This window comes from Rhinoraja longicauda, chromosome 9 (assembly GCF_053455715.1).
Source record: "Rhinoraja longicauda isolate Sanriku21f chromosome 9, sRhiLon1.1, whole genome shotgun sequence".
NCBI classification, from domain to species: domain Eukaryota; kingdom Metazoa; phylum Chordata; class Chondrichthyes; order Rajiformes; family Arhynchobatidae; genus Rhinoraja; species Rhinoraja longicauda.
In genome coordinates this window covers 70,068,524-70,091,726 of record NC_135961.1, presented here as the reverse complement: position 1 = coordinate 70,091,726, position 23,203 = coordinate 70,068,524, and the positions used below count along the sequence as shown (strand labels likewise).

The window sequence follows — 23,203 nt, the reverse complement described above, 5'->3', positions numbered from 1 at the left end:
GTGACAGCTTGTTCAATGTGTACACTACCCTCTGGCAGCTTGTTCCATGTGTACACTACGCTCTGTGGCAGCTTGTTCCATGTACACTACCCTCTGTGGCAGCTTGTTCCATGTGTACACTATCCTCTGTGGCAGCTTGTTCAATGTGCACCACCCTCTGTGTGAAAATGTTCCCCATAGGCTCCAATTAAACGTTTCCCCTCTCACCTTAAACCTATGTCCTCTGACTCTTGGTTCTCTACACTGGATATTCCCTACTAAGGTGCATTCACTCTATTTATTCCCCTCGTGATTTTATACACCTCCATATGATCTCCCCCTCAGCCTCCTGCACTCCAATGAATAAAGTCCTAGCCTGCCCAACCTCTCCCAGTGAAGAAAGAATGTGCACTTTAATACTTTTTTCCGACTTTCTACAGTCAGCAAATGATGTAACATTTTCACAATTAACATAGACTTTTAAACAGTCTGAAGAAGGGTCTCAACCCGAAACGTCACCCATTCCTTCTCTCCTGAGATGCTGCCTGACCTGCTGAGTTACTCCAGCATTTTGTGAATAAATAGACTTTTAAACAGAAGTTTATTGACAGCTTATTTTGGAGTAACTCCACAGATTGAACCGTCTGTGAGTTCCAAACTGTCTGACATTGACCCAACGTTGCTATGGCTTGGAAATCTAAATCTTTAAAAGGAAGTGTTTATCCTCCACCTGTTACCTCAGAGGGTCACAGCTGGTCAGACAGTTATCAGTCACAGTCATGACCCCGAGCGAAGGCCTCTCAACAGGAGGCTTGTACACTCCCACTGCATATCCTGAAACAATGCCGCAGACAACACTCACAGTAATTTAATTAAAACAATCATCTGTCATTAACAGTAAATGTAGGTGATCTGGCCAAACATGTTTGTCATTTCCCAACCACTACATTTACCTGCAACTTACAGTCTGCTAATGACAAGAATTTGCTGTCAGCCACAGATTTACTGGATTGCACTCATAGATGTTGCTTTAGAACTGTACAATGTGTTATATTTTGTGAACAGTTCCATGGTGTGCTCTTGTACCTCCTGTTGATTATTCCAAGGTATGTAAAGCAAGTTTAAAAAATCCCCACGAACGTGTGACAGTGGGATAAATCCCTAGAATCATTATGGATTTGCTTTAACAAATGAGGGAAGCCAAAATGAATTACTACTTCATGCCTTTCTATCACCCGTTTCAAATTATTGTATAGCCATAGCATTTGAACGTTAATTAATGACTTTAGTTGTGGAGGCCAGTTTGAGTTGCAGTCTCTGGAACAAGAAGGGGCGTGGCTGTGTTCTGCAGCTGCGGCTCACCGGCAGTCTCTCTGTCTTTTTTTTGTTTTTTGTCTATTGTCATCGTTTAATGTACGTTTTGTTCTATTTTTAACTGTGTATGTGGGGGGGTGGTGGGGGGGTTGGGGGAAACCTTTTTTTCTAATCTCTTCCTCAACGGAGATGCGACCTTTACCGTGTCGTATCTCCGTTCGCGCTACGGCCTAACATCGTGGAGTCGGCGGCCTCCAGCTGGGATCGACCTTGAAGACTCCGGTCGCAGGGCCTGGACTTACCATCTCGGAAGCTTCGGCCGTGGGCCCTGCAGACCGCAACATCGGGAGTTCGCAGGTCCCTGGCTGGCGACCGGTTTTTGGGAGCTCCAGCCGTAGCAGCTTCGACCGCCCCGAAGCGCGAGGTACGATCGACCCGCTCACAGGCCCTTCATCACCCTGCGTGACTCGGCCGCAGCACTTTCCATCGCCCGGTGGGGGCTCAGGACTTTCATCGGCCTGCTCGGCTCGGCCCTGGGACTTTCCATCGCCCGGTGGGGGCTCAGGACTTTCATCGGCCTGCTCGGCTCGGCCCTGGGACTTTCCATCGCCCGGTGGGGGCTTCAAAAAGTTGGGAGTCTCGATCACCTCGTGGCACCACGGGAGAAGAATGAGGAGGAGATAAGACTTTGCCTTCCATCACAGTGAGGGTGTGCCTAGAGCAATCACTGTGATGGCTGTTTGTGTAAAAATTGTATCTGTGTGTCCTGTGCTTTTTGTTGTCTACTGCCGGACCCTGACGTGAGAGGACGCTGGCGTTGTTTATTCGCCGCTTTTCCGTTAGGATAGTTTGTCTGTTTGTTTTTATGTTGATTGTTTTTGTAAAGCGCTTTGAGCACTCGATAAGGCGCTATATAAAATAAATGAATTATTATTATTATTATTATTATTAAGAATGAGTTGGGTGGCCAAATATTTTATTTATTTATTTATTTTTAAATTTTATTTATTTTTCCGGTCAATACAATACAACAGATTGATCATACAGTTGTGAAAGTTAAATAGTACAAAATCATTATATCAAAAATAAAAACAATATAATCACACATGATATTCTCTGACCGAAAAAAAAGGTGTTGGCAGAAGCCAAAGCTTATTGTGCCTACCCTTAATACTTAACAAAGCATTACCCTAACTAACCAAAATAGCAGTGAAACAAAACAATAAAATAAAATATAATTAAATAAACACAACATCATAAGTCAGAAGCAGATTAACAAAACATAGAAAGAAACACAAATATAATCACGAAATATCATTTCTGTCATGTCAGTCATTTCTCAGTGCTGATCACATATATTTGTATCGTTCAAATATAATATTTTTGAACATTTTCTTGAATTTACACATATTACTACACTCTATTAATTCATTGTTGCAACTATTCCATAAATTAACCCCTTTAACAGTCACACATCTTTCACATTTGTCCCCACCCTCTTTTTTTTAAACATATAATTTCCCCTGAGTGGATACCTACTCTCCCTCACTGAAAACATTGGAAGCTTTAATGTAGGGCAACAGATTGCTGTTTCATTTGCAATTAAAATAAACATATTCTTGAATAATTGATAGATTGTTTAAATTAAACTGTTATCAATCGCTGCAGTTGTACCTGTGGCACGCCTTAAACATTTAATTTAATTTAAAATGGTTCTTCATTTAAGGTGGCTATTAAAAGCATTTTCACAAAACTGAAAATAACTTGCCAAAATAAACATAAAAGCAAAATAACTGATGTGCGACAATACGCTCTAGTGTAGAGAGCTGAATTCTGCAGTCTATCTTCCCCATTGCTCGATCTATTATACTTGCATTTAACCTGATTGTGTTCATGTTATGTGATCTGATTGGATAGCATGCCAAACAACGTTTTTCATTATGCTTAAATGCACATGATAATAAACCTAAATCAAAATCTAAACCTAAATGTACGTTAAAATGAATTGTGTATGAGCTTCACAAAAGGGAATGTGCTGTTGAATTTCATGTCTCAATAATAAAATATCTATGCCATTTGTGCTTATAGTAAAATAACGGGGAAAAGCTAGTTATCCATCAGCTTATATTAAGGAAACATGTTGAGGTTGATATTTATGCAAAAATATGAATAAATCACTAATTTATACCAGAGTTTTTTTACATGCAAAGTTTTTCAGATATGTAATTAAGATTATATGCAGCATAATGCAAATGCACATTCATATCCTTTGAGTCTTTTGCGAAATGTTGTGTTCCAGTGTGATGGCATAATACTCCCCCTCACAAACTGTACGTTTGGTCTGAATCCTTGTATTTTTCTAAGTGATTAAAATTAACTTTGCCCTGTCGTCATTGCCTGTAAGTGGTTTTGAATGACACAGCAGAAAGAGTTGGTAACATTAGCTTAATCTGGGTTTTTCTATCCCTGATACACAGGTGTGTGGGCTTAAGACCAATTGAAGGTTTTCATCTTTAAAACCAAGAAACAGATGATATTGTTCTTGTGGTTGTTTACCGATAATATGGGTCACTTTACATTGCATGTATGTTAAAAAACAGAGTTTTCTCAAGACCATTGATGAATTCATGTTTCAAAGAATTAATTAATTTTGTCAAAGATTGAATTTGAAAGATTTTCTGTCATGTCTAAACAATGGATTACATATAAGAAAATTTTAGTACAGCTAGGTTTATATTAAAATAGTTTCACTATCATCAAGAAAGTATTCCATTTGTGCTCACTAATACCTGATGAACATTTTAGGAAGAAAGCTACAACTGTTGATTTAGTGTATAGAATATTTTGACATGATTTAAGTCTCATAATCTAAAAGTCACATTTCTAGAAGTCTTTCCTGTTCTATTTTACTTATTGTCTCCTTTGAAATTGGACTTGAAAAGTCTTTTTTTTAATGAAAAACAGTTTCCCTGTCATGAAATAGATTTTAAGTATCAAATTAATGCAATGCAAAAGTATCATCTAAAGCAATCCATTCGTAATGCTCTGCCCAAACTGGTATTGGGTCACTAAAAGACATAGAATGACACAGCGGGTCAGGCAGCAACTCTGGAGAATGTGGGCAGGTGGATGTTTTGGATCGGGATCCTTCTTTAGACTCATTGTGGTGGTTGGGGAGGGGGGGGGGGCAGGCTACAGATGGTTATGTGTGACGGGGGTTTTGATTGGCAAGTGGTTGGACTAAGGCCAAAGATGAAAAGATGTGAGATAAGGATAGAGGAAATGCAAAATGTGAAGCCTGAGGAAGGAATTTAGGGAAGGGGAGGGAGAGGGGAGAAATGAATGTGTTGGGTGGGGCAGAGTGGTGAGGTGGGGGAAACAGGGGGAGGGGAAGAAGTGGTGGGAGTTAGGGTTGTTTGGTAAATCACAACATTAGAATATTCAATGTTCATACTGTTGGGCTGTAAGCTATCCAAGCGGAATGCAAGATGCTGTTCCTCCAGTTTGCATGTAGCTTCACTCTGACAATGGAGGAGGCCCAGGACGGAAAGAGCAGGTTACCCCCCCCCACATTCCTTCCCTTCCCCCCCCCCCCCCCCCCCCCCCTCCCCACCTTTCCTCTGTTCCACCTGTCACCCTGTTATAGGAAGGATGTCAGGGGCTGAGCCAAAGGGAGAGGTTGGGCAGAATAGGACATTATTCCTTGAAGCATAGGCTGGGGGGAGATCTTAGAGAGGTGTATAAAATCATGAGGGCAATCGACAGTGTGAATGTCCTTTACCCAGAGTAGGGGAATGAAAAACAAGAGGACATAAGTTTCAGGTGAGAGGGGCAAGATTTAATAGAAGATGGAGGGGCAAGTTACCCAGCTGCCATATTCCAACAGCCCCTTCCAACCTTGCGTCTTCTACCAGAAAAAGGACGTAATTCAGGGGTGCAAGGATCACCACCTCTACATGTGCACACTCTACTGACGGTCATAGGTTGCTGATTTCTGGAGTGCTCACTCCAATAGCATTGTGAGAGTTCCTCCACCAACAACACGGCACTGGTTCAAGAGTATTTGCAAGAAAACAAACTGCAGGCCGCTGAGAGAGAGAGTGAGATAGTGGCACTAACAGAGGTGATCATTCACAGAGTGCAGATATCACAAAATGCTGGAGTAACTCAGCGGGTCAGGCAGCATCTCAGGAGAGAAGGAATGGGTGACGTTTCGGGTCGAGACCCTTCAGACTGATGTCAGGGGAGGGGGCAGGACTAAGATAGGATGTAGTGGAAGACAGGAAGACAGTGGGAAATTGGGAAGGGGGAGGGGAAGAGAGGGACAGAGGAACTATCTGAAGTTAGAGAAATCAATGTTCATACCACTGGGGTGTAAGCTGCCCAAGCGAAATATGAGATGCTGTTCCTCCAATTTCCGGTGGGCCTCACTATGACAATGAAGGAGGCCCAAGACAGAAAGGTCAGACTGGGAATGGGAGGGGGAGTTGAAATGCTCGGCCACCGGGAGATCATGTTGGTTAAGGCAAACTGAGCGCAGGTGTTGAGCGAAACGATCGTCGAGCCTGCATTTGGTCTCGCCGATGTAGAGAAGTTGACATCTAGAGCAGCGGATACAATAGATGAGGTTGGAGGAGTTGCAGGTGAACCTCTGTCTCACCTGGAAAGACTGGTTGGGTCCTTGGAGTGGAAGGTAAGGACAAGGGGACTCTATCCTTGTTACAAATGGGAAGAGGGGGAGCAAGAGCGGAGCTGCGGGATGTAGAAGAGACCCTAGTAAGAGCCTCATCTATAATGGAAGAGGGGAAGCCCCGTTTCCTAAAGAATGAGGACATCTCTGCTGCCCTAGTGTGAAACACCTCATCCTGGGCGTAGACGGAGGAATTGGGAGTAGGGGATAGACTTTTTACAGCAGACAGGGTGGGAAGAAGTGTAGTCAAGTAATGCACAGAGTGCATTAAGCACAGTATGCACAGAGTGCAAGTGTGTTGTACCTTTGCACTCTAAATATTTAACCCGAGCAAGTGTGAGGTGTTGCACTTTGGGAGGTTGCACCCAAGGCAAGACCCAGAGCAACATTGATGTGCAGAGTGATGTCAGATTGCAACTTCATAGCTGACTAAATGTAGCAGCACAAGTGCTTCGGATGGTGAAGAAGTCATGCTGTATGTTTGCCATCATTGCTGGGGGAATTGAATATAAGAGTCAAGAAGTCTTGATGCAGCTCTATAGGACTTTGATCAGGCTGCATTTGGAGCTCTCTCTCTATCCCTCTCCCACCCAAGTCGCACTGGCTTCTCATTTTCACCCTACAAACAGCTAACAATGGCCAGTTTCCTTTATCAGCGTTACATTTTTGCATATCTTTCATTCATTGTTCTTTATCTCTCCACATCACCGTCTATATTTCTCGTTACCCTTATCCCTAACCAGGCTGAAGAAGGGTCTCAACCCGAAAGGCCACCCATTCTTTCTCTCCAGAGATGCTGCCTGTGTCTTTTTGTGTCTATCTGCATTTAGAGTATTGCATGCAGTTCTGGTCACCACATTACAGGAAAGATGTGGAAGCTTTGGAGATGGTGCAGAGGAGGTTTACCAGAATACTGCCTGGACTAGAGGGTTTCAGCTACAAGGAGAGGTTGGATAAACTTGGATTGTTTTCTCTGGAACGTTGGAGGTTGTGGGGAGACTTGATAGAAGCATATACAATTATGAGATGCATAGATAGGGTAGACAGAACCTTTTACCCAGCATGGAAATGTCCAACACTAGAGGGCATAGCTAGAAGGTGAGAGGGGGAGGGTGGTGGGGGCCTGGAACGCATTGCCATTGTGGTGGTGGAGGCAATTGTGGCCTATAAGAAGCTTTTAGATAGGCACATGGATTTACAGGGAATTGACGGATATGGATCACTTGCCGACAGATGAGATCAGTACAGCTGGGCATCGTGTTTAGCACAAACATTGTGGGCCGAAGGGTCCATTCCTGTACTGTTCTATGTTCGATGTAAATGCTGAGAAAGTTTTATGACTTCACACATTTTAATAAAGAAATATGCACATTTGAATCTGTTATTTGCTAGTGTGTTCCAGGAGCACTTATAGAAAGCAGTCTTGCACTAATATTTCAGAACCTGTATTTAGCAGCAGTTTTTACAATCATTAGTGAACAGTGAACTAGTCCCATTGCAGGTGAACTAGTCTGCATTTGGTCCACAGCCCTTTAAACTGTTCAATCCTATCAGCATGGATTTCTGAAAGATTTTGTTTGATAAGCCTGTTAATTGTTTTAAGCTGGAACTAGCAGAAAAGATATGGGGAAACTCACTGACGTGGTGTGGGCATTAGATAATGTGTCAACACAATTATTCAATAAAATGCAGGGTATTGAGACTAACATACTGTCGTGAGTTGAGATTGGTTAACAAAAGGAAAACAGATTCATAGTAATGTTAACTGTTTGTATTGTCGGCACTAATGAGATGCCTCTGCTGTTCACAGTTGACGTCATTGATTTGGATGAGGGAACTGAATTTGAGCAAATGAACAGAGATAATTAGTCTGAAGAAGGGTCTCGACCCGAAACGTCCCCCATTCCTTCTCTCCAGAGATGCTGCCTGACCCGCTGAGTTACTCCACATTCTGTGCCTACCTTTGAAGAGAGATAATGCCTGCATGGGCAGTGTGTACAAGTGAGCATCCTATAAGCAGTTGGGGATGGATGATGTGAAGCTAGGTGGCAGTGTGGGCCGTGAAGAGGATGCAGAAAAGCATTGGGAGCTGAAGGCAGACCAGCTGGAATGGACAGGGATGTGGCAAATATAATGTGAATGTTTAAAAACACAAGCTCATCCACTTTGGTAGAAAAATGTAAAAAGGCAGAATATTTTTTAAATGGCGAGATTGAAAAGTGTTTGTGCTCAGAGGAAACTGGGTGACCTTGTACACAGATGAGTGAAAATTGTGGTCCACACACAGTAAGCAACTAGGATGGCATGTAAAGGCTTTTATTGCAAAAGGATTTGATTACAGGAATGGAGATGTCTTGCTCCAATTACAGGGCTCCAGTGAAACCACACGATTCAGTCTGACCTTCCTGCGTCAGGAAGCCTCGATCAGTTGGTTCATGTAAAACATTGGCCATCGTCCTTTAAGGGCAGAATTAACCAGACTAAATCTTTCCAGAGTTCAGAAGAATAAAAGGAGATCTCATTGAAAGGCACCAAGTTCTAATGGGGCTTGATGGACAACACAGAGGTGATGTTTCTCCTGGCTGGACCCTCCAAATCAGGATCTGAGCCTCAAAGTAAGACAATGGTCAGTCAGGACAGGTGAGCAAAATGTATTCACCAGTGGATGGAGTTCATGACCCAAAAAAACAGTAGAGGCTCAGTCACTGAATCTATTCTAGAGTGGGAGAACTGAAGTAGTTGAAGTAAATGGAGGGATGAAGGTTAGTTAGTGAAGGAGGTTGGTGGGAGATTGAAGGGTCAGGCGTAATCTCATTGAATACTGGAGCTGGCATAAAGGGCTGAATGGACTACACGGTTCTCATTCTTAAAACATGCAGTGATATTTTCTTGTTAATGTGATAAATGAGTTAGTTTCTGAGTAAATAAAGAAGCATGGAAAGGTTTTAACTTGTACTTTTGGTGTCCTTGTGCAAAAAGTAGTAGTTTAACATTTCCAGCTTTCTCGGAGACCTGTAAATGAGCACAATAGCGGAGGCCCAGCAAGCTGGTTAATTACTTGCCGGCTTGGACTTGGTTTTCAAGAAATTTTTTAAGCAAGTGCAAAATTTTGCTGAGACACTAATTGCACTGAATATAATTTGCGCTTAAAATTCTGTGATTTCTGTCGAATTGCATCAAAAGAAGCATAAAAGAGCAGAATATTGAAGCTATTGTGTTTACTGTGACATTGATACTGCACCACTTTCAAAGACTGCTGTAAAACTGACCTGGTTTAGTAATGTACAGAGCCACCAGTGGTATTTCCATGACTTCCATTGTCACTGACAACAGCACAGGGTATTCCTCCTTGTAATGAAGCTGTTAAAACTGAAACACTTCAATGATAGATTGTGGCTCATCTCTAACTGCTGCTGCTTGCAGGGTAGGGAGCATCTTCCCAAATATAGGTTTTTTATTTGAAATGGAAAAACAGGTCAAATTTTTCTCGGTTTTTAATGGGTTTTTCCAAATGAAGCTCTTGTGCTTTATAAATCTTGCAGCAATTTCTCAAAATGCGGCTGTTTTGTTGGCTGTGATCTAATATAGAAGAGGTGTCAGAAATGACAATCCTTTCCTGAGGTGTGGCATCCTCCAGTGTAGCAAAGGCTGGCAGGTAAAATGTACAATGGAGACAGATACATTATTGTTCCCAGTCGCTTCAGTGGTCAGTGGCTTAGTTTGTGAGTGTATTGTACCTTCACTCACCACTTGGCAGCAAGCAAATTGTGACCCAGCTTTTTAGATAATTGCCCATATGGTTTAGTTTAGTTTTAGTTTTGAGATACAGCATGGAAACAGGCCCTTCGGCCCACCATCCCACGCCAACCATCGATCACCTGTACACTAGTTCTGTTATCCCACTTACGCCTCTCACAGACTAGGAGTAAATTACAGAAGCCAATTAACCTACAAACCCGCACATCTTCGGGGTATGGGAAGCACCCGGAGAAAACCCATGCGGTCACAGGGAGAATGTACAAACTCTGTACAGACAGCACACGTAATCTGGATCAAACCTGGGTCCCTGGCGCTGTGAGGTAGCAGTTCTATAGCTGTGCCACTGTGCTGCCCCAGCACCAAGGTAGGAGTTTCAACCAATATTGTAAAATTACTTCCCAAAGAGGTCCTGTAATATAAATTATCCAATGGTGGTGTTACTAAAAACTGTGGCTTGCATTGACAGTTCAGAGGGAGACTTATAGTCCTGAATGTGAACCTGTCAGTTATATTGTTTATATTGTTTATATTGTTTATATTGCATAAACTTTCCAGAGTCTTTAATCGTGGAGGAAACCTGAGTGGATCACCAGAACTGTGTCAATGGAATCTTTGGGAACATGCCAATATTTGCATCACTCTCTAAGATGATGTAACTGTTCACAAGGCCTCCAATGTAGTGTATTAGTACTTCCCAAGGGTACGTAGAAGTGTGTCAATATTTGCAGAGCCAAAAAGCAACATTTTGATAATTGCTGGTTTGTAATGTTGCAGTTTATCATAAACCTCCTGAAAAGACTAATTATACCATGCGCCAAGCAATAGAAAAACATGTTTTAGTTGTATTATATTGCAGCCACTTATTGCTAATAAATAGTGTACTGAAGTTCACTTATACTTTGATAATTCTGTAATGTAAATCTGTATATATTCTTGGTCATCAGAAGTGCTTAACCTGGGTGATCACCCATGACTTGATCCTCCAGTTTTTAAATCTTTTGCACTAGATTGTCTGCTTCCTTATAATGTTCCCTGTATAGGTGAACTGTATATCTAACATGGAATGCCCCTGTATAGGTGAACTGTATATCTAACTGTATAGGTGAACTGTATATCTAACATGGAATGCCCCTGTATAGGTGAACTGTATATATAACTGTATAGGTGAACTGTATATCTAACATGGAATGCCTCTGAATTGAACCTTCAGCAGTGCATTATTAACCAAAAAATTGGATTGTTGTCCGCATCTGGGCTGGAGAGGTCAGTTGCCCCTGTTTTGTGACCAAACTAGCTGAGAAGGGTTCTGAATAATCCTGGAAACTGCATTTCATCCACAGGCACATTTAGACAAGTAAACATATAGAAACATAGAAAACAGGTGCAGGAGTAGGCCATCCGTCCCTTGGAGCCAGCACCACCATTCAATATGATCATGGCTGATCATCCAGAATCAGTACCCCGTTCCTGCTTTCTCCCCATATCCCTTGATTCCGTTGGCCCTCAGAGCTATATCTCACTCTCTCTTGAAAACACGGATAGGACAGGTTTAGAGGGATGTGGACAAATGCAGGCAGGTGGGACTAGTGTAGATGGGGCATGTTGGTCGGTGTGGGCAGGTGGGACTAGTGTAGATGGGACATGTTGGTCGGTGTGGGCAGGTGGGACTAGTGTAGATGGGACATGTTGGTCGGTGTGGGCAGGTGGGACTAGTGTAGATGGGGCATGTTGGTCGGTGTGGGCAGGTGGGACTAGTGTAGATGGGACATGTTGGTCGGTGTGGGCAGGTGGGACTAGTGTAGATGGGACATGTTGGTCGGTGTGGGCAGGTGGGACTAGTGTAGATGGGACATGTTGGTCGGTGTGGGCAGGTGGGACTAGTGTAGATGGGGCATGTTGGTCGGTGTGGGCAGGTGGGACTAGTGTAGATGGGGCATGTTGGTCGGTGTGGGCAGGTGGGACTAGTGTAGATGGGACATGTTGGCTGGTGTGGGCAGGTGGGACTAGTGTAGATGGGACATGTTGGCCGGTGTGGGCAGGTGGGACTAGTGTAGATGGGGCATGTTGGCCGGTGTGGGCAGGTGGGACTAGTGTAGATGGGGCATGTTGGTCGGTGTGGGCAGGTGGGACTAGTGTAGATGGGGCATGTTGGTCGGTGTGGGCAGGTGGGACTAGTGTAGATGGGACATGTTGGCCGGTGTGGGCGGGTTGGTCCGAAGGGTCTGCTTCCACACTGTAAGACTCTATGGCAGTGTATTAGATGGGGGGAAATGGAGTCGGATTCTACTCCTGAATATTTGCTAATCCATCACTGGAATATTACATCACAAGAGACTGTAGCTGCTGGAGGAACTTGGTGGGTCGGGCACATCTGTGGGGAGAAAGGCATTGATGTTGTAACTCGCCTGTGTTTCACCACCCTCGCTCCTTGCAATCCCCCTCTTGTCCTCACATTTTTGCCTAATTTTGTCCCTGTCCTGGTTCCATTCACCTAATATCCACACATTTTACCCACTGGATCACTCCTCCATCTAGTCCCTTTGTCGGTATCATCGGTATTCCTTTGTCTCTCCCTTAATGATTCCCAATATCACCTTGTGTACTTATCAGATTCCAGCACTGCTAGCCTTTGTGTTCCCACTGATGACCCTTTCAGGTATCTCCACCTTCACCTCCCCTTCCCCACCTGGCTGCTCCTGTCCTTCACTCCCCCTGGTCCACCAATCACTGACTGACCCCTGCATCATCTCTCCCTCTATCATCTTCATACCCACTATCTTCTTTCTCCACTCAGTCCTGATGCAGCCTTTCAACTGAAACATTGACAGTTCCTTCCCCCCACAGATGCTGCTCGACCCACTGTCTTCTCCAGCGGTTTGTTTGTTGTACTGGACGATTGAAAGTGTGTGGAAATCTGAAGGGGACAGTATTGAGCTTGCCTGCTAATGTATGAATGGCCACAGGAGCCTGGTAGCTGGGAGTGGCTGATGGCCCTGGCTTAGTTCTGTAAAAGAAGAGAGAATCGAGTATCCGTCCATCACTTGACTCACTTCACCTGGAACTCTACTCTTAGCTTGAACATACTTGGACCATCACGCAAGCAGTATTATTCCACCCTTAGTCATCTGCTGCTTTTTCTTTTCCCAAGCTCCTGAATCAGTGGATTGTGTTCCATTTTGCCAGCTGTTTTCCCCTTTTCACCTCATATTTCTTGTATTACTCCTGAATATTCTCCTATTCCCACTTGAACCATCAGCTGGGATGTCCACGTTCACACCTGGATGTGATGCTGTCAGATGTCTCCATTACGGACAGCTGCATTGATGCTGAGCGGGGCATGCACACCATCTTGTTTCCTGATAACTAGCTCCTACGTCTTGCTGACATTGAGGGAGAGGTTGTCTTGAAGCACTCTCTCACCTTCCTGTAATCTGTCTTGCCATTGTTCAAGAACTACAAACTGGTAGACTTAGAGTAGAAATGGCTACACAGACATGTGTGTATGGTGTACACCTTGTGATGAATGTGTAGTACTAATTTCCATTTGGGGGGTTTCTATACAAACATGACAAATCAATCTGCCCCCAAATTTACCTTCCTTGAAAATGGCACAGGCACGCACTATAAATTTAAAATATCACTCTATGAAAGTGAGATAGCCTTATTGTCAACCATTAAAAAATATATTTTTACATTAAAAAGTACTCAGATTATGTAGAAGCTGGAAATGCTGCTTTATACCACAGATAGACACAAAGTGCTGGAGTAACTCAGCAGGTCAGGCAGCATCTCTGGAGATAAAGGATAGGTGACGCTTCAGGTCGGGACGCTTCTTCAGTCTGAAGAACTATCCTTCAGACAGTTCTTCACCTATACTTTATCACCAGAGATTATAGACAATAGGTGTAGGAGTAGGCTATTTGGCCCTTCGAGCCAGCACCGCCATTCAATGTGATCATAGTTGATCATCCACAATCAGTAGAAACATAGAAAATAGGTGCAGGAATAGGCCATTCGGCCATTCGAGCCTGCACCGCCATTCAATATGATCATGGCTGATCATCCAACTCAGTAACCTGTACCTGCCTTCTCTCCATATCCCTTGATCCCTTTAGCCACAAGGGCCACATCTAACTCCCTCTTAAATATAGCCAATGAACTGGCCTCAACTATCTTCTGTGGCAGAGAATTCCACAGATTCACCACTCTGTGTGAAAAAAAACTTTCTCATCTCGGTCCTAAAAGACTTCCCCCTTATCCTTAGACTGTAACCCCTTGTTCTGGACTTCCCCAACATCGGGAACAATCTTCCTGCATCTAGCCTGTCCAACCCCTTAAGAATTTTGTAAGTTTCTATAAGATCCCCCCTCAATCTTCTAAATTCCAGCGAGTACAAGCCGAGTCTATCCAGTCTTTCTTCATATGAAAGTCCTGCCATCCCAGGAATTAATCTGGTGAACCTTCTCTGTACTCCCTCTATGGCAAGAATGTCTTTCCTCAGATTAGGAGACCAAAACTGTACGCAATACTCCAGGTGTGGTCTCACCAATGCCCTGTACAACTGCAGCAGAACCTCCCTGCTCCTATACTCAAATCCCCTCGCTATGAATACCAACATACCATTTGCTTTCTTCACTGCCTACTGCACCTACATGCCTACTTTCAATGACTGGTGTATCACGACACCCAGGTCTCGTTGCATCTCCCCTTTTCCTAATCGGCCACCATTCAGATAATAGTCTGCTTTCCTGTTCTTGCCACCAAAGTGGATAACCTCACATTTATCCACATTATACTGCATCTGCCATGCATTTGCCCACTCACCTAACCTATCCAGTACCCCGTTCCTGCCCTCTCCCCATATCCCTTGATTCCACTAGCCCCTAGAGCTCTATCTAACTCTCTTTTAAATTCATCCAGTGGATTGGCCTCCACTGCCTTCTGTGGCAGAGAATTCCACAAATTCACAACTCTCTGTGTGAAAAAGTTTCTTCTCACCTCAATTTTAAATGGCCTCCCCAATATTCTTGGACTGTTGCCCCTGGTTCTGTACTCCCCAACATTGGGAACATTTCTCCTGCATCTTGTCCAGTCCTTTTATAATTTTATACGTCTCAATAAGATCCCCTCTCATCCTTTTAAACTCCAGTGAATACAAGAGTTGTCTGATGTTTATATTAATTTCTGCCAAAATTCATATTTGAATTTAACTCAAAGCTGACCAGCTAAAATAGCAAATGGTCTTTAAAGTATTGGTAATATGCTTATTTATACTAGCTGCTTCTGCCAAAGCTCACATTGTATAATCGTATTTTAATACTTGCCCATGGCACTTTTATTAAATTGAAATATTTTCAGATTCATACAAAGCATTGGAAATGTTTTACATACGCATATCGTCTCTGAATAACCAGATTTCCTCATTGCATATTCTGGTTTCTTGAAATCATGAATGATGTAAGTTGGTCTTCAAAATAGAAAATGGATAATCAAAACTTGTCGGTAAACAGAATTAAATCAGGAATATATTCCAAGTTTACTGGTAGCTCCAGATTATGCTTGCAATTTTGTTTAGTGATATTTGATTGTTATCTTTATCTCCATTTTCAACAAAGTTAAAACAAAAATCTTATCAAGTTTCCATTGAGGAACTATAATTATATTTCAATTAGTAAAGATTATTTTCTAAATGTTCACTTCAAGTGATTTCTATATTTATTGATTATATGTTTATTCCTTGCATATTTGACTTTATACATTTTGCTGCTGAGTGCTTTCAGTGCACAGCCGACACACAAATCCAAATGCTGGGACATCTTTTTTTCCATTTGGTTTCTTGATGTAGGAGAGTGTTAATGCCGAAAACACATCAACATGATATCAAACATTTTGCTTCTATTCCTGTGGTTTCATTCAAGTTCTGATTCAGGTGGACTGAAATAAAACTAATGTTGAAATATAAATATTTAAATGTAGAATGTACATTTGTAGAAGTAATGTAGAAGTACATTGTGTAGAAGTAATTCTACATTATGTTGAAGAAATGTTGAGGTACAAAAAAACACAATGTTAAATGTTGCTTTCATAGATTGAACACCTTGACCCCTGTGATAGTTTGTGTACGCTTAAAGCATGTAATTGTTTGTACTATGTTGCAGTAGAATTGAGAATTGTTCCATGTTATAGACAATATATAAATATTTTACTGCCTTGAGAGTGCTTCCCAAGACTGGTCATTATTTGCTGCAAAAGATGTGTGTACATCTTAGATTCTTTCTTTGCATGCTAGAATTTGTATTCAATTGCAAATGTTACAAAATAAAACAACTGTATTAAATGTAACAGGAAACATACAGAAAAAAGGCCTTCAACCTTGAAATGCCATGATAGTACATCATCTGGTGTAGTTTTGGGCTTGGTGCTTTGTACATACCTAAAGTCCTGTACTGACAGCTTGCTTTAGGGATCAGTGCCAGCAGCTAGGAATTGTGTGATGTGTGATTCTTGTCAGTAGCTGTGATTATCAGAAACTGACAGCTGTTTAAAAAAAAGGCAGACATCAAAAGATTCCAATCGTCTCGCTAGGTCAACCAGTGTTAATTTTCATAACTTTTTTTTGTTTCCTTATTCCTTAGCCAAGCCCGATCCCAAGCCCGATCCTGGGGAAAAAGCCAAATGCTACTCAATCACTGCTTGCTTGGTGCAGAGAAGTGACAAAAAACTATAGAGGAGTGAAAATCACAAATTTCACCACACCATGGAGAAATGGGCTGGCTTTCTGTGCAATCCTGCATCATTTCCGATCAGACTTAATGTAAGTAATGAAGTTAGTTCGATTTACATAAGCCATTTCATTTGTGCATCATTGATATATAATGAGCTGGGAATGCAATTCCATTTTATGGTGGTGTAAAGATTTTCTGCACAGCATAAGCTCACCTGTTGGAAGTCTATACCACAATAAGTCAGGGGCACAGTGTGCAGTGGGTAGGGTGCACCTCAGGTGGGGGAGACTCCCTCCCGGTCAGTGACTGCCAAATCTGACTTCCATCTCTTCCTCAAAATCCCTGCGGTGGGAGAAAGCCTTTCCTTTGCAAACCTATATCTTTTCTCTGTTTCTGTGTTGCTTAAACTATGTCAATATGTCTTGCAGTTAATCAGTCTATTTTTCTGGAAACTTGCAAATGAAATGTTTATATTGAAATTCATAAGACAAATAATCTTTTATTTCTTCATATGCTGACAGCAAAGGATTACTGCATGATAAATGTGGTTTAAAAGGCAAGCTTCTGGTGTTTATCTCTTCACTTGGCTGTTAGTTGAATGCTTTGGGGGGAAATGTGATTTTGTGGTTACTTTTATTTTCCACTCTGCCTGTTTTGTTGATTGCTTTACAATGAAATCATTATTCACAACATAATGTCGCTACCGGTATTTTTTTTTCCCTGTCATATATTTTGCATTATTTTAAGTGAATACTAAATGCCTAACTAATACTTTGTCTTCTCTTGTTCCCATTATTCCAGTGATTACAAATCTCTGAATCCTCAAGATATTAAAGAAAACAATAAAAAGGTAAGAATAGCCACGGAAAATGACATGATTACAATGTTGGCTTCACCAGTGGTCGTTTAGTAATCCCTGGAAGGTGAGGTTGTTTTGTAAGGTTATAATTGCTGTTCACAGAAGTAATCTCCCCAGCCGTTTTATCTGATGCATTATCGACACTGTTTGCATTGGTCACAAACATTTTAAACCTTGTGGAAGAAGGTTTCTGTAACACAGATATATCTTGCTGTAGCTTTCATCCATGTATCATGCAGCAATTTTTTAAGGAGTTTTCAGTGAAAACATCTTTTCATTGCTTTTCAGTTTCTATAAATATTATTTAAGCTTTGTTTTTTTAATGTGTTATAATTCTGTTTTGAGAGCTCTCTTCAATTGATTTTATTCTTTGTGCAACTCATTTCTCCCATCTTCTTTCACTTCTTGTTTGAGAGTTAAATTGAGTATCTCATTTGCTTCCTGCGGGTTTGTTTCCTGTCTTCTCACAGTTCTGACTGATAACCCCTACTGCCCCTGTTTGGAATGAATGCATCATGAAGAATGCCTGTGTATAGTACTATACAAATGCATAAAGTTTCTGACATTTCCTCCTCCTAACCAATTAACACAACATCACAGAATGAATGAATGCTTTCTTTGAGGCCAGAATCTGTCTCCTTTCTCTCCATTCAAATGAAGTTGCAGGTGATCGTTGAAAGGGCAGCAGAGGTTAACTTGCAGGAGGGACTCTCGCGATATGGGCAATACCAGGTCAGATCGTAGCTTTTGTTTTAGTTCATTGAAATTAAGAGCAAATGCATTTTAAATTAAGATTCAAACAGATGCAGATCAATTAGAAAATAAATGTGTTTACTAAGTCTTGAGTGTAATTTCTCTCAGCAGTTAATTGACAGCAAATGGAATCTACTTGCAATCTGATCCTGGTTAATAGTTTAGTACATTGGGTATTGAGAAATATTTAGACTTTCACCAGTCCTGCTGGCATTGTTGATGGATAGCATTTGATATCTGTCAATCAATCCACAGCAGGTCTGCAAAGTGTGTGAAAGACGAATGTCAAGTTTAATAAACAGAACAATTTATTTTTACGTCTTTTAGGAAATAGGAAAGGTGAATCTATTTTGAAGCAGAAATATTGTTTAATTATCAAATGTTAAATTTGAAATGTGAATATCAATATTCTTTGCTTTGCGAAAATGTCAAATGTTACATGTTACATCTAAAATGGGAGCAAATGTGAAAGCATTTGTTGTGTTTAATGTTCATACTTTGATTTAAATATTGCTTATTCCATTTAAAATCTAAAGATATTAGATTTTGTGTTATTAGCATTATTTTGTTTTAAACCTTTATCTATTTTAAAATTGCCTGAAACTACCAGTTTTCCCATAGAATTCTTATCCTTAAGAGAGGTTCTTCAAAAACAATGTGTAGTGGTGAAGATGCAATAAATGATATTGATGTGATACCTGTGAAACATTCCATGGAATGTTACTGAACAAATTTGACATCAACCCATAAAAGGAGAGACTAGAGCAGGGACTTAACAAATGTTAGCTTTTAATGAGCATTTAAAACAGAGACAAAGGTTGCAGAAAGATTGAGATGCTTCAGGATATAGAATTCTGAACCTTGTCCTCGACAACTAAATGCATGATTCGAGTCGAGTTGAATTTATTGAGTACGGTGCGATACAGGTACAATGAAAAACTTGCTTACAGCAGCATCCCAGGCACGGAGACTCAGATACCACATACAAATAAATTATACATCAATTACACCTAATACAAAGAGAAGACTGCTAAAAAAACCCAAGATGCCATTTTTTAAAAGAAGAGTCCATGGTAATACGAGAGGTGGTCCGTAGTATTCCGTTGTCGAGGTAGATTTAGGGTTGTGCATGTCGGTTCAAACACCTGATGGTTGTGATTCCTGAACCTGGTTGTGTGGGACTTTAGGCTTCAGTATCTCCTGCCCAATGGGAGCAGTGAGAAGAGGGCATGGCCCGGATGATAGATGCCACCTTCCTGAAGCAGCGCCCGATGTGGTTGCTTTCAATGGAGGGGAGTGCAGTTCCCGTGATGGACCGAGGTGAGTCCACTGCTCTCTGCAGCTTCTTGCATTCCTGTGCATTGGAATTGCTGTACTGGGCCGTAATGCTACAGATCAGGATGCTTTCTCCAGTGCATCTGTAGTAGTTTTGGATAGTATTCAATGACATGCTGAATCTCTTTGAACTTCTTACAAAGTAGAGTTGCTGGCACCCCTTCAGTTACTCCAGCACTTTATGTCCTACAGTGAAAAGCTTTGTGTGCATGCTATCCAGTCACTTCATTCCATGTATGAGTAGAATCAAGCCATACAAAATGAAAGTCATCTGAATACTCAAGTTATACATTTAATAAACTATTTATAGCAGTATTTCTGATCAATATAATGACAACTACCTTGATACATACAAGATGCATTCCTCTTCCCAGAAGGCAAATGTTCTATAATAGTATTGTGAGCAATTTTGGGCATCATATCTGCGGAAGGATGTGCTGGCCCTGGAGAGGGTCCAGAGGAGGTTTACAAGAATGATCCCAGTAATGAGTGGGTTAACGTAAGATGACCGTTTGACGGCATTGGGCCTGTACTCACTGGAGTTTAGGAGAATGAGAGGGGACTTCTGAAACGTACCAAATAGTGAAAGGCTTGGATAGAGTGGATGTGGAGAGGATATTTCCACTAGTGGGAGAGTCTGAGACTAGAATTCAGAGCATCAGAATTAAAGGTTGTTCCTTTAGGAAGGAGATGAGGAGGAATTTCTTTAGTCAGAGGGTGGTGAATATGTGGATTTGTTTGCCACAGAAGGCTGGGGAGGCCAAGTCAATGGATATGTTTAAGGCAGAGATAGATTCTTGATTAGTACGGGTGTCAGGGGTTATGGGGAGAAGGCAGAAGAGTGGGGTTAGGAGGGAGAGATAGAACAGCCATGATTGAATGGCGGAGTAGACCTGATGGGCCGAATGGCCTAATTCTGCTCCAATCACTTACAGTGCCCTCCATAACATTTGGGACAAAACACACCATTTATTTATTTACCTCTGTACTCCAAACTCTGAACAAAGGGGACTATGAAGACATGAGAGAGGAGCTGGCCAAGGTCGACTGGAAAGGGATCCTAGCAGGAATGACGGTGGAACAGCAATGGCAGGAATTTCTGGGCATAATCCGGAAAAGCAGGATCATTTCATTCCAAAGAGGAAGAAAGATTCTAAGGGGAGTAGGAGGCAACCGTGGCTGACAAGGGAAGTTAGGGATGGAATAAAACTAAAAGAAAAGATGTATAACAAAGCAAAGAGTAGCGGGAAGCCAGAGGATTGGGAAACTTTCAAAGGACAACAGAAGGTAACAAAACGGGCAATACGGGCTGAAAAGATGAAGTACGAGGGGAAGCTGGCCAAGAATATAAAGAAGGACAGTAAAAGCTTCTTTAGATATGTTAAGAGAAACAGAGTAGCAAAGTCAAATGTGGGTCCTGTTGTACTTCGTGGTCCGGTACCTGTTGTACCTTTGGTGACTCTGGAAGGACCACAAGTACACTTGTGTAAAAGGTTACATTGCTGGAGCTCAACTCCAGGCTGTTTATTCCATGGCCACCTGCATCCAGAGTGACCGCCTAATCACACCCATCACTTATATACCCAGCCATACAAAGTAGTTCTTGGATACACAAAGTAGTCCCAGCCATATCACAACATCCCCCTTGTCTTATATATTACAACATCCCCCTTGTCTTATATAAAATTGTTTTCTTTACCATTCGAGGGCTAAAATATATTTAACAAACAAAACCAAAACACCATTGCTTTTTGCAAACAAAACCAATGGCACAACTAAACACAATTAAACACAATTGCTTTTTTCGCCATCATGGTGGTCACTCCTCTGCGGAATTTCACCCATCGCTGGGTGGTCACTCATCTCCGTGTGATCACTCACTCTGTGTGGTCACTCCACAGATATATACATATACAAAAGCATCAAATATAATACATTAAGCTTTCAGTACACAGATCACTACACAGGTCATTAAACACAAAATATTCATTTTGTTCCATATCTTCCCCTCAAGAAGACGTGCTGTGTAGATCAAACGTAGTGTAGGCTCTAGATGCTCCACCACCATGATTTGCCTGCCACTGCTGGCCTCCCACTGCTGGGCTGGCACTGCTGGGCTCCCACTGCTGTGTTGGCACTGCTGGGCTCCCACTGCTGGGCTCCCACTGCTGGGCTGGCACTGCTGGGCTCCCACTGCTGGGCTCCCACTGCTGGGCTGACACTGCTGTAATCGCGGTGCGATCGCGCCTCCGCTGTAGTGCGCTCTGGCCCCGCCCACAGGTGCTCCCCGGCAGCTGTCGCTCAACTTTTCGAACGCGCAGCCGCTGGCCCCGCCCACAGGTACTCCCCGGCTCCGCCCACAGGTGCTCCCGGCAGTTGCCGCGCACTTCCAACGCACTGCCGCTGCCTCGGGCCCAGGGCCGTCCCGACTCTACGGTCGACGCGCCTGGGTGAGTATTTAGTGCCTCGGCCTTACCGGCCGCCGCACCTCCGCGGGTGGTCGGTCCCTCCGGTCGCCGACCCCCTCCGTGGGTGTCGGTCTCCTCCAGGGCTCTCCCGGTCGCCGCACACCTCCGTGGGTGTCAGCCTCCCCCGGTCGCCGCACACCTCCGTGGGTGTCGGTCTTACCGGTCGCCGCACACCTCCGTGGGTGTCGGGTCTCCCGGTCGCCGCACACCTCCGTGGGTGTCAGCCTCCCCCGGGGCTCTCCCGGTCGCCGCACACCTCCGTGGGTGTCGGTCTCCTCCGGGGCTCTCCCGGTCGCCGCACACCTCCATGGGTGGCGGTCTTCCCCGGTCACCGCACACCTCCGTGGGTGTCGGGTCTCCCGGTCTCCTCCGGTTGCCGCACACCTCCATGGGTGTCGGTCTTCCCCGGTCACCGCACATCTCCGTGTGTGTCGGGTCTCCCGGTCTTCCCCGGTCACCGCACATCTCCGTGTGTGTCGGGTTTCCCGGTCTCTCCCCCGCGAAGCAGTCGCAGGCTTCTAATCTCGGGCCTACACAGGTGCTGGGGCGCGACGTGGGCCTACACGCACCGCCCCCAGCAGCTTGCAGCGTCACATCGGCAACTCGGCGCCGACTACTGAGCAGGTAACTATACCAACTCACACTGGCCCTGTCGGGATGCACTCCAAACGTCCCGTACCGAGCTGGAAACTTTTCTTTCGTTTTGTTTCCCTTCAGGGCTCTTTTTAAAAAAAATTTTTTTTTTAACCTTTTCTGCTCGGGCATGCTTCATTCCCTCCCTAGGCGAAACACCAAGCCGCTGCCACCATGTTGTACTTCGTGGTCCGGTACCTGTTGTACCTTTGTTGTGACTCTGGACGGACCACGAGTGCACAGAGTGACCGCCTAATCACACCCATCACTTATATACCCAGCCATACAAAGTAGTTCTTGGATACACAAAGTAGTCCCAGCAATATCACAACAGGTCCCTTCAAGGCAGACATGGGTGAAATTATTATGGGTAACAAGGAAATGGTAAAAGAGTTGAACAGGTACTTCGGATCTGTCTTCACTAAGGAAGACACAAACAATCTCCCAGATGTACTAGAGGACAGAGGATCTAGGGGGTAGAGGAACTGAAAGAAATTTGCATTAGGTGAGAAATAGTATTGGGTAGACTGATGGGACTGAAGGTTGATAAATCCCCTGGGCTTGATGGTCTGCATCCCAGGGCCCTCAGGGAAGTGGCTCTAGAAATAGTGGACGCATTGGTGATCATTTTCCAATGTTCAGGATCAGTTCCTATGGTTTGGAGGATAGCTAATGTTATCCCACTTTT

General features: G+C 43.1%; 1 protein-coding gene across 1 annotated transcript in view; it reads left to right on the top strand.

Moving 5' to 3' along the window:
- The window catches only part of ehbp1 (EH domain binding protein 1), a 384,927-nt gene that overhangs the window by 152,068 nt on the left and 209,656 nt on the right, over positions 1-23,203 (top strand). The window contains exons 12-13 of the mRNA XM_078405706.1: positions 16,378-16,556; positions 17,269-17,317. Coding sequence (XP_078261832.1) covers positions 16,378-16,556; positions 17,269-17,317 — 228 coding nt within the window. The remainder of the gene's footprint in view (positions 1-16,377; positions 16,557-17,268; positions 17,318-23,203) is intronic.